Source organism: Dunckerocampus dactyliophorus, chromosome 8, assembly GCF_027744805.1.
Source record: "Dunckerocampus dactyliophorus isolate RoL2022-P2 chromosome 8, RoL_Ddac_1.1, whole genome shotgun sequence".
In the NCBI taxonomy this organism is placed as follows: Eukaryota; Metazoa; Chordata; class Actinopteri; order Syngnathiformes; family Syngnathidae; genus Dunckerocampus; species Dunckerocampus dactyliophorus.
Genome location: NC_072826.1, coordinates 20,110,104 through 20,122,877, shown reverse-complemented (window position 1 = coordinate 20,122,877; position 12,774 = coordinate 20,110,104). Strand labels below are relative to the sequence as shown.

At 41.9% G+C, this 12,774-nt stretch overlaps 1 protein-coding gene across 1 annotated transcript in view; it reads left to right on the top strand.

The window, feature by feature from the left end:
* The window catches only part of slc6a11b (solute carrier family 6 member 11b), a 41,420-nt gene extending 33,312 nt beyond the window's left edge, over positions 1–8,108 (top strand). Inside the window, exons 12-15 of the mRNA XM_054785897.1 lie at positions 84–186; positions 404–504; positions 585–755; positions 7,832–8,108. Coding sequence (XP_054641872.1) covers positions 84–186; positions 404–504; positions 585–755; positions 7,832–7,975 — 519 coding nt within the window. The 3' untranslated portion in view covers positions 7,976–8,108. The remainder of the gene's footprint in view (positions 1–83; positions 187–403; positions 505–584; positions 756–7,831) is intronic.
* The last annotated feature ends 4,666 nt before the right edge of the window (positions 8,109–12,774 follow it).

Below are 12,774 nucleotides of genomic sequence, written 5' to 3'. Positions count from 1 at the left end.
GTTTCTTGGTTATAAGGACTTTCAGTTTGCTAACAGGCCAGTTTGACTCACATCATTTTGACTCCAGTCTTGTCTCCCAACAGGGAGGGATGTACGTCTTTCAGCTGTTCGACTCGTATGCTGCCAGTGGCATGTGCTTGCTGTTTGTGGCCATCTTTGAGTCCATATGTATCGGATGGGTGTATGGTAAGAGGATAACAGTTTGTGTGTTTTATTCACATTGGAGCAAAGTGACCTGCAGAGGAAAAACAGGCCAGGGGCAACTCCGCCCTCTGGTGGAGGTGAAGATAACGCACACGTATCACCAACGGTTGAGCCTAGCTGGGCGTTGCAGTGTGCCACTAGAGATCAGTCTTGCCATTATTTTGACTCGAGAAGAGGAGTGACCAATGTTTGTTTTCAGGCAGCGACAGATTCTACTTAAACATTGAGGACATGATTGGTTACAAGCCTGTCTTCTTCATCAAATGGTGCTGGATGATCTTGACCCCGGGCATCTGTGCTGTGAGTCCACCACCAAGTAAACTGTTTTTTGACAGTAAAGCATGTAATACATAAAGAATGTATTTGTGTGTGTTCTTTAGGGTATTTTCCTGTTCTTCCTAATCAAATACAAGCCACTGAAGTACAACAACGTGTACACCTACCCTGAGTGGGGCTATGGTATCGGCTGGTTCATGGCCATGTCCTCTATGGTGTGCATCCCTCTGGGGATAATCTGGATGATCTGGAAGACTCCTGGCACCTTCTCTGAGGTAAAACACACACACACACACACACACACACACACACAATCATTTCTACAGTACTTTAAAAATGAACTTCTGAATAAATGCTTTTAAGAGCTCAAACTTTTAATTACTTCTCAGTTGTATGAAGTCAGAGCCACAAAAAAGGCCATGCCAATCATTTTACTGGTCACAGATTTAATCTGTGTAGATGAAGGACCACATCATTGAGGAACAAATTAGCCCTCACAGCCTCACCGTGTGTGCGTGTGTGTGTGGATGTTGGCGGTGATTTGTAATACTGCTCTGCTCTATTCAACTTGTTCATTTTTATTTTACACGTTTCAGTTCATAACACTGCTAATATTCCTTAATATAGTGTTCTGTGTTTATCTGCCAATAGAGTTTAATTACACATATTTAATTACACATTTTTTAGATTTGACGTGCACAGGCTGAGAGGCTTAAAAAGAAGGAAGATACAAAACATGGCAAACAAAAAATGCAAACCTCCACCAAGGCGTAACAGTATTACCTGATTACTCCTAGTTTACTGACTTGTGGCATACGGAAACGTACATTTATTGTGTCGTTAATAATGCAAAAATGTAAAGTCGGTAAATTAAAACAGTACTGTTCTTCTTGAGGTCAGTACTGTTCCACTCCAGTCCAGTGGGTGGCAGTAATGCACATTATAAACTGGTTGCCAACATACATTCACTTTCTTATAATCAGACAAGGTTTTTTTTAGGTATATTAGATGTGTGTTTTTTTTTTTAATCTGTCCCTTTTTTTTTTTTTTTTACTTTACTTTTACTTTACTTGTGTGTGTGTGTGTGTGTGCTGGAATTAGCATTTTGCACATTTGGATCTTAATGAGGTTTTAAGTAGAGCTACAATATGCAAAAGCATGAAGGGGGAGTGAGACAAAAAGCACTTTGAAAAAGTAATTTATTGAAAACAACAATTAAACTGAAATAGGCTGTTTATCAGCTGATCAAAAGTTTAAAAATAACAAAAAACGCTCCAAACAGAACAAAAAATGTTCTCAGTAGGACTCAGTGATGAGTAGCTCCACCGTTCTTGTTAATCACTTCAAAAATTGGTTTGGGCATGCTTGATGTGAGTGTTTCCAGGAGGCTAGTGGGAACATTGCTCCAAGTGGTGAAGATGGCTTCACGAAGGGCATCAACTGTCTGGAACTGATGGCCATTTTTATAAACTTCCCTTGCCATCCATCCCCATATGTTCTCTATGGGATTTAAATGAGGGGAACATGCAGGATGGTCCAAAAGAGTGATGTTATTCTCCCTGAAGAAGACCTTTGTCAAGCGAGCATTGTGAACTGCAGCGTTGTCCTGTTGAAAAACCCAGCTGTTACCACACAGACGAGGGCCCTCAGTCATGAGGGATGCCTGCTGCAACATCTGCACGTAAGCAGCCGCCGTTTGACGACCCCGCACCACCTGAAGCTCCGGTGTTCCACTGAATGAAAAAGCACCCCAGATCATGATGGACCCCCTCCACTGTGCCGGGTAGAAAACATCTCAGGTGGGATCTCCTTGTCATGCCAGTAACATTGGAAGCCATCTAGACCGCCATGCTTACATTTTTTCTCATCCGAGATGAAGGACCACATCATTGAGGAACAAATTAGCCCTCACAGCCTCACCGTGTGTGCGTGTGTGTGTGGATGTTGGCGGTGATTTGTAATACTGCTCTGCTCTATTCAACTTGTTCATTTTTATTTTACACGTTTCAGTTCATAACACTGCTAATATTCCTTAATATAGTGTTCTGTGTTTATCTGCCAATAGAGTTTAATTACACATATTTAATTACACATTTTTTAGATTTGACGTGCACAGGCTGAGAGGCTTAAAAAGAAGGAAGATACAAAACATGGCAAACAAAAAATGCAAACCTCCACCAAGGCGTAACAGTATTACCTGATTACTCCTAGTTTACTGACTTGTGGCATACGGAAACGTACATTTATTGTGTCGTTAATAATGCAAAAATGTAAAGTCGGTAAATTAAAACAGTACTGTTCTTCTTGAGGTCAGTACTGTTCCACTCCAGTCCAGTGGGTGGCAGTAATGCACATTATAAACTGGTTGCCAACATACATTCACTTTCTTATAATCAGACAAGGTTTTTTTTAGGTATATTAGATGTGTGTTTTTTTTTTTAATCTGTCCCTTTTTTTTTTTTTTTTACTTTACTTTTACTTTACTTGTGTGTGTGTGTGTGTGTGCTGGAATTAGCATTTTGCACATTTGGATCTTAATGAGGTTTTAAGTAGAGCTACAATATGCAAAAGCATGAAGGGGGAGTGAGACAAAAAGCACTTTGAAAAAGTAATTTATTGAAAACAACAATTAAACTGAAATAGGCTGTTTATCAGCTGATCAAAAGTTTAAAAATAACAAAAAACGCTCCAAACAGAACAAAAAATGTTCTCAGTAGGACTCAGTGATGAGTAGCTCCACCGTTCTTGTTAATCACTTCAAAAATTGGTTTGGGCATGCTTGATGTGAGTGTTTCCAGGAGGCTAGTGGGAACATTGCTCCAAGTGGTGAAGATGGCTTCACGAAGGGCATCAACTGTCTGGAACTGATGGCCATTTTTATAAACTTCCCTTGCCATCCATCCCCATATGTTCTCTATGGGATTTAAATGAGGGGAACATGCAGGATGGTCCAAAAGAGTGATGTTATTCTCCCTGAAGAAGACCTTTGTCAAGCGAGCATTGTGAACTGCAGCGTTGTCCTGTTGAAAAACCCAGCTGTTACCACACAGACGAGGGCCCTCAGTCATGAGGGATGCCTGCTGCAACATCTGCACGTAAGCAGCCGCCGTTTGACGACCCCGCACCACCTGAAGCTCCGGTGTTCCACTGAATGAAAAAGCACCCCAGATCATGATGGACCCCTCCACTGTGCCGGGTAGAAAACATCTCAGGTGGGATCTCCTTGTCATGCCAGTAACATTGGAAGCCATCTAGACCGCCATGCTTACATTTTTTCTCATCCGAGATGAAGGACCACATCATTGAGGAACAAATTAGCCCTCACAGCCTCACCGTGTGTGCGTGTGTGTGTGGATGTTGGCGGTGATTTGTAATACTGCTCTGCTCTATTCAACTTGTTCATTTTTATTTTACACGTTTCAGTTCATAACACTGCTAATATTCCTTAATATAGTGTTCTGTGTTTATCTGCCAATAGAGTTTAATTACACATATTTAATTACACATTTTTTAGATTTGACGTGCACAGGCTGAGAGGCTTAAAAAGAAGGAAGATACAAAACATGGCAAACAAAAAATGCAAACCTCCACCAAGGCGTAACAGTATTACCTGATTACTCCTAGTTTACTGACTTGTGGCATACGGAAACGTACATTTATTGTGTCGTTAATAATGCAAAAATGTAAAGTCGGTAAATTAAAACAGTACTGTTCTTCTTGAGGTCAGTACTGTTCCACTCCAGTCCAGTGGGTGGCAGTAATGCACATTATAAACTGGTTGCCAACATACATTCACTTTCTTATAATCAGACAAGGTTTTTTTTAGGTATATTAGATGTGTGTTTTTTTTTTTAATCTGTCCCTTTTTTTTTTTTTTTTACTTTACTTTTACTTTACTTGTGTGTGTGTGTGTGTGTGCTGGAATTAGCATTTTGCACATTTGGATCTTAATGAGGTTTTAAGTAGAGCTACAATATGCAAAAGCATGAAGGGGGAGTGAGACAAAAAGCACTTTGAAAAAGTAATTTATTGAAAACAACAATTAAACTGAAATAGGCTGTTTATCAGCTGATCAAAAGTTTAAAAATAACAAAAAACGCTCCAAACAGAACAAAAAATGTTCTCAGTAGGACTCAGTGATGAGTAGCTCCACCGTTCTTGTTAATCACTTCAAAAATTGGTTTGGGCATGCTTGATGTGAGTGTTTCCAGGAGGCTAGTGGGAACATTGCTCCAAGTGGTGAAGATGGCTTCACGAAGGGCATCAACTGTCTGGAACTGATGGCCATTTTTATAAACTTCCCTTGCCATCCATCCCCATATGTTCTCTATGGGATTTAAATGAGGGGAACATGCAGGATGGTCCAAAAGAGTGATGTTATTCTCCCTGAAGAAGACCTTTGTCAAGCGAGCATTGTGAACTGCAGCGTTGTCCTGTTGAAAAACCCAGCTGTTACCACACAGACGAGGGCCCTCAGTCATGAGGGATGCCTGCTGCAACATCTGCACGTAAGCAGCCGCCGTTTGACGACCCCGCACCACCTGAAGCTCCGGTGTTCCACTGAATGAAAAAGCACCCCAGATCATGATGGACCCCCTCCACTGTGCCGGGTAGAAAACATCTCAGGTGGGATCTCCTTGTCATGCCAGTAACATTGGAAGCCATCTAGACCGCCATGCTTACATTTTTTCTCATCCGAGAATCAAACTTTTTTCCACCTTTCAATGTCCCATGTTTGATGCTCCATGGCAAAGTCTAAACGGGCAGTTTTGTGGCGTTGAAGGAGACGAGGTCTTTGAATTTGGTTTTTAAACCCTTTTTCCGCAGATGTCGTCTGATGATTATTGCGCTGCAATCTGCACCAGTAAGGGCCTCAATTTGGGTCGAAGACCGCCCTGTATCTTGATGGACAGCCAATCGGATCCTCCGGCTCAGCGCAGGTGTGATTTTTTTTTGGGGGGGGTCTACCACTTTACTTTTTTGTTCCATAATGCTCAGGATCTTTCAAAAAAATTTAGAATGACTGATTTACTGCGCCCAACCTCAGCAGCAATGGCACGCTGCGAGAGGCCTTGCTTATGCAGCTCGACAATCCGACCACGTTCAAAAAGAGAAAGCTTCTTAGCTTTAGCCATCAGGAGGGCATGACAGTGTGAATGCCTGACAGAAAATGAAAGTTTTGAGCAGATTTAGGCTTTCATAGCCTGTGGTCTTAAACTTTTGATCAGATGATAAACAACCTATTTCAGTTTTTTTTGTTTTGCTTAAATTACAAGTTCCAAATGTTTTTGTCTCACTTCCCCTTCTTGTTTTTGCATATTGTAGCTGTACTTAAAACTTTATTAAGATCCAAATGTGCAAAATGCAAATTCTAGCAATTTTTCAACTGGTCTGAAGATTTTGATCAAGAGTGTGTGTGTGTGTGTGTATATATATATATATACATATACATATATATATATATATATATATATATATATATATATATATATATATATATATATATATATATATCCCACCTCAACCCACAGTTTGGGTTCTGGAACCAAACTCCTCCAGAGAGACTGGACCTTGCTCTACTCTGGAGTTGCTGCAGGAGAGAGCGGCGAGCTGGGGTGGGCTTACGAATAGCCCCCTGGCTGCCTCCGTGTTGGAGTCATCCCCAGTGAACGAGAGGGTCACTTCTCGACGCCTTTGCATTGGGGAAAAGGTCCTGACTGTCATTTGTGTGTATGTGCCAAATGGTAGTTCAGAGTACCCAGCCTTCTCGGAATCTGTCAGAGGGGTGCTGGAGAGCACACCAGCTGGTGACTCCGTAGTTCTACTGGTATACTTCAACACCCATGTGGGCAATGACAGTGTGACCTGGAGCAGTGTGATTGGGAGGAACGGCCTCCCCGAACTGAACCCATGGGGTGTGATTTTATTCTTCTGTGCGAACCAAGGTTTGTCCATAACAAACTCCATGTTCGAAAATAAGGTTAATAAGGAAAATAAGGAGAACGATTTTCGGTCGGTCTCAAAAAGGTTCTGGAAAACCATCTGATGCCTCAGAAAGGGGAAGCAGTGCCAGGTCCACAATGTTCACAGTGGAAACGGAAGCCTGCTGACTTTGACTGAGAATATAGTCCGGCAGTGGAAGGAATTCTTTGAAACCCTTCTCAATCTCAGAGGGTGTGTTCCAATTATAGTGGAATCACACTCACACTCACACTCTTGGTAATGAGGTCTTGCCACAGGTGGAGGAGTTCCAGTATCTCGGGGTCTTGTTCACGAGTGAGAGAAGGTTGGAGCGTGAGGTTGACAGGCGGATCGGCGCAGATGCTGCGTGAGTTTCCTCCGTAGGGTGGCTGGGCTTACCCTAAAAGATAGGGTGAGGAGCTCGGTCATCCGGGAGGGGCTCAGAGTAGAGCCGCTGCTAACTTCAGACTGAGAGGAGCCAGTCGAGGTGGCTTGGTCATTTGGTCCAGATGCCTCTCGGACACCTCCCTGGTGAGGTGTTCCAGGCAGGAGAAGGCCCCGGGGCAGACCTCGGACACGCTGGAGGGATTATGTCTCACAGCTGGCCTGGGATCACCTTTGTATCCCCTCGGAGGAACTGGAAGAGGTGGCTGGAGACCGGGAAGTATGGACTTCCCAACTGAGACTGCCACCCCCGCAAATAAGCAGAAGAAAATGGAATGGAATGGAGCATCTTGTGTCATGAATGGTCACATTATGCTTCTTTTACTGGGATGCTACCGGATGCATTTCATAATGCAGACATGCCATACAGACAAATACTGCCATATGCAACACAAGTAATAGAATAAGTGCCATATTTATTTTTGAAATTCAATCTCAACCGCAGTAATTTTAAAAAGCATGACCAACAGTCAACTAAAATAACATTGTCCTGCTGCAGAACCCAAGTTTGTTTCATCTTGAGGTCACGAACAGATGGCTGGACATTATCCTTCAGGATTTTTTGGTAGACAGCAGAATTCATGGTTCCATTTATCACAGCAATTCTTCCAGGTCCTGAAGCAGTAAAACAGGTCCAGACCAACAAACTACCACCACCATAGTTTACTGTTGATATGATGTTCTTTTTCTCACATGCAGCACTACTTTTACGTCAGATGTAATGGTACACACACATTCCATTCAGCAAATTCAGCTTTTGTCTCATCAAGATGTTTTCTGGAAAATTTAGATGATCCGTCTTGGAACACTTCCATGCAGGTCATTTTTTCCCAGTTTGTGCAAGATGTGATCTGGCATTGAACAGTACCACTATGTCCAGGAAGGACCAACCACAAATTGCTCACCTGCCCCCTTTCTCCCCCCTAATGTCTCCCCGCCCTTGCAGAGAATGAAGAAGTTGACGACGCCCAGCCCGGACCTGAAAATGCGAGGAAAGTTCGCCGCTCTCAGTCCATATGCCGCCAATGACGCTAAACTTAAGGTTGACGGGAAAATATCCACCGTCTCGGAGAAGGAAACGCATTTCTAACTGACTTGTCTGACTGCCCGTGACGTCTGCCTCAATTCTATATTCAACCCTTAAAAAAAGTGACAAACCTGCCATTACAGAAATAAGAAATAATTCAAAGGGTTATTTTGATTTTGTAAAAAAAAAAAGAAAATGTGTAAAAGTGATCACCAGATATATAGTCTGCTTTTGTTTTTGCACAAACTTTGATAACACATTTGTTGGGTTCTTTTTAACTTTGTCACTAAAGCAGACTCTTTCTTTGCTAACCATTTCATAGTTAAGTCTATTTGATGACGTGTGATTATATTGCCAATAGTGCCCGTTCCTTGTTGGTACGGGTTACATTAGTGTCTGTGCCTTTCAGAACAATACCATTGTGTTGTGTTGTAAAAGGCTGACAGTGTACACGTCTATCTAAAGTGCAACACCCCTCTGCTCGGTACAAGGTACCCACATGTCTAAACTGTAGCAGCTTGGCATGGTGTAACAGAGCATGCTGTCATTTATGTTACTGCCAAGACTATAGGAGGGCACTGAGTATTTTCCAGCAGTAAAGTACTGTACAGTACAGTGGATCCCCGCATACTCGCCATTCAGCATTCGCAGCCCCGCAAATTCCCAGATTTTGGGTAAACAAAATTTTTTTAAAATTCTCCAAAAGTAGGCAATTTTTTTTTTTTTTTTTAGAAAATACATCTATTTCACCGTAAGTCAGTAATAATTTAGAATACGTACAGTATGTTTTAATACAAGTAAAATGTATAGCATACATGAACCACTGTTTAAAAAGACCACCATTTTTACATATCTATATGTTTCACTGATAATGTTTTTTCATCGAGCCCTGAGATTTCGCACTTTGTTTGGCGGTCCTTGAACGCATCAGTTGTGTGCTGTGACTGGCTACACCGTGACACCAATTCCATCTGTTCATGGATCATCGTACATTATCACTCATTAGCGGTGAGTACCTGCACATTTTATAATTTGTTGAATATTTAGAGCTTAAACCTGGATTGTGTCACGAGTGGACAATGGCAGTTGAGAGAAGGGGAGGGATCTGGAGTTGTACCAATCTAATAAATACAACAGTTGCTTTTATTGCAAATGTTGATCTGAAATCGGAAGAGAACGCCAACGTCAAGCTAGCAGGAGGGTTTGGAGGGGAGGCGAGTCTGGTGTCAATAGACGTTTTTATGGGTGTATCAATTACTGGATTTTTTTTGCCATTCACTGGTGGTGCTGGAACGCAACTCCCGCACAAAATGGGGATGTACTGTATATCATATAAATCTTTGACGATTTAAGCCACAGAAATACTGTTTGTTGTTAATGTTGTCTAATTTCTAGTCAAAACATTTAAAATAAGGCCCAATAACCAAAAAGGACAAATATATTTTTTGCTGTAACATTGTAAAATAAGATGATTTCATCAGTAAAATGGTCTTGGATGCAAGCAAGATTGAAGGGATGGAGCCACAGACAGGAGGTTAACATTAAAGTTTTCAATAATATCATGTACGGAATTCAGAATACTATACTGTATATTGAATGTTGGGTCATGAAAATGCTTTGACTTGATATTGGATTTACAGACGTTACTTTTTTGCGGTTAGTGCAGTGCACAATTTTTTTTTTTGTTGCTTAGCAACATGAGCAAAAAAAACCAACAAAAACCACATTGGATTTAACCAAATGAAGTTTTGAGGCTATCGATCGTTGCGTTAGGCTATATTGGCTCCTCGGGGGCTGATGTGATTCCCCCCGCCCCGCCTCCCTGTCTCTGCTGGGTAGGTTCACACAGTACTATTGATGGGTAAATAAAAATAGGTTTAAAGGTTAAAAAAAAAAAAAATCTTCAAATAGCTGTGAGTAACCGGCAGGCCAAGTCTTAAAGCATATATTAAAAAAAAGAACAAAATGCCTCTCTCTGTTCTCTCACTGCCCTCCTATACGTCTGCATGCGTGTCATTTCCCATTGCTGAGCCTTTCACACAGACACAGACAGACAGCCTTCCACCCCTGCACTCTTATTTCCTGCTCCACCTTAAGATGAGGAGACGGATGCACATGACAGGAGACACATCTGTCGTCTTATCCTCCATCTTGTCCCCTTCTTGTTTTCATTTCTCATCATTATTGCATGGATGCCGCAAACTAGGGATGGGTATTGGAGTAAATACAGTGAGTACTAGGGGTGTCACAAGATCTCGCAAGATTAAAACATGACAAGATTTCTCGTTCAGAAAAAAAATGCCTCGTGAGCACTAGGCTTGGGACAGTAAAATAGAAACAAATTAATCACACAATAAATAAAAATGAACTGGATAAGTTTGCCAGGCCTCAATTTCCATGTGCATGCGTGTCTGTTTCATGTAACTGCATGAATGGAGTGAGACCCTTTGTCAGTCATAAAGTTTCCGTCTCGGTGGATGGGCGGCAGGGCTGCTAGCATACACACACAGTGCAGGTGAGAGTATCATAGTACAAATTATGTTAGTAGGTTGCAGTTTGTCATACATTATTTCATCGTACTTTGCTTAAAAGAAACGTTTAAATCTCGTCTTGTCTCGTTCTCGTAGACACAATCATTGTATTGTCTCATCCGTGAACTGGATGTCTCATGACACACCTAGTGAGTACACCTATCACATTTCTGCAAATTTGTGTTCTTTTCATTCGACAACACTGAGGAAATTACACTTTGATACCATGTAAAGTAGTCAGTGTACAGATTGGATAACAGTGTACATTTATTGTCCTCCGAAAATAAGTCGACATACAGCCAGTAATGTCTAATGTTTATTCAATACATTGTGTTTGGGTGTGTGCCATGCGTGCGCAATCATGTCTCACACAGACCCATGTCTTCATGGCTCACCTTAATAGATCCCCATAGCACTTTGTCTGTTGACTTTTTATGTTTACTTACAAACGCCTCTTCTTTAGCCAGCAAACTCGTTGAGCTTGAATCAACAGCACTCATGCGCTTCGTTTTTGACTCTGTGCGTTTGGATGTTGGTAAACCTAACTCCTGGACATCTTAAGCCCTAGACATTGAGTTGACAGTCCGTGATTTTAGCTCAATGGCTAGCGCTTTCGGCTCATATTCTGCGGCCCTTGGATCGACCCCCGGGGTGGAGCATGGGGCTTACATCCGTTTCGACAAGACCCAACACTACTCACGTTGCTGAATGTTTCAGTGCTTTTTGCGCAACTGGGTGTTCTGTAACAAGGAGCTTAACTACTCTAAATTCTCAAAGGTGTGTGATCCATGAATGCACCAGTAAATGTCCTGCTGGCTTTTGCAGTGTGGGTGGGACAATGCCGGATGTGTTTCATGAAAATACGATACACGGGTGGCACAGCCAATAGCCATACCCAACCTAAGGCAACAACAAATACACATGCCATTTTTGTGTACAGTGTTCCCTCACTGCATTGCGGTTCACCTTTCACAGATTCGCTGTTTCGCTGATTTTTTTAAGTGCAATTTTGCTTCTTTTTTTTTTTTTAACAGTGTATGTATTAGAGCGATCTATTGGTGCTCTGTTGTGTGTCCGTTATTGTGTTTACTACTGCTACCAGTAGAAGGTGTTGTATACTCAAGTGAGAGTTAGATGTCTTCCCCACTTCGTCAGCCGACTAAATACAGTATAGAGCCCCAACAGTCCTGATTGGCTAAGGGAGAACCCGCCCATTGTGTTCTGCGTTCTGATTGGCTGTAGACCAGTGTCAATCAATCTCCTTTGTGCAGCACTGCCATGTTTCCTGTTTGCTACCTATCATAGTTGTACTTGTATAATCGCTAGGGCGCCATTGTGGAATACTGTAATTGAATCTTCGGTTCATGGAGGACTACGAGGAGGTGTAAAATATTACAACAGGAGCAATGCTTTGTTTTAACAAGAATACAAAAACGCTACAGCCGAACAGCGCCAGGACGAGGCACGTCAGAGGAGTGAATAAGTGAGTCACTTAATTTCTTGTGTCCAAGAGATTCATGATTTAAATTTCAAACGAAATTTGAACTTTTAGAGTGTTTAAACGAGAGAGAAATGTGAGAAAATGTAAATGCCTGTCTGAGAAAAGTGTATAAAGTGTATGGTGAGGGGTTTTACAGCCTTACAACATATATAATAATAATTGCAAACAAGTAAAGTTGTCTACTTCACAGATTTCACTTATTGCGAGCTATTTTGGGAACCTATCCCCCATGATAAAAGAGGGAACACTATGTTTGAACTATAAACACACAGATCTATCATACGGTATTAAAATTTAAAAAAAAAATCAATAATTCCAGTATCGCCATATGGAGATGTGATCCTGAGCCATGGATTGCCTATTGTGTCATGAGTACCCTGAGAGTCCACCCAAAAGCCAAATATCCCTAACTTTTTGTGAGTAGTTTTTACATCATCTTCTCTCGGGAGGAAGTGTCCTTTCACTTTTGTAGAGGTGAAATTGCAGTCTGTCAGCGTCCCCCATTCAGTTCAGAGACAAGTCCAAATGAGCTGGCCTCATTGTTGAGATCAATCAGTATCATTAGCGCATCATCCAATCAGCGCTCATTTCACGCCATTCAACCCCCCTCTCATCCTTCCTCACTTTACGCCGCGTACCACTCATTTCCTTCCCTTTCTTTCCTCTGTCCTTGTTTCCTGATGAAAATGCAATCAAGAGGAAAGCATCTGAGGGGACGCAACTCTCTCTTTACGGTTTTTCACAAGGAGGCAAAGAAAGCCAAGGGAGTACGCGAGTAGTTCGGGGAGGGAGGGTTGAGGAAGTTCAAGTGATGAGGGGAATGAATGGAA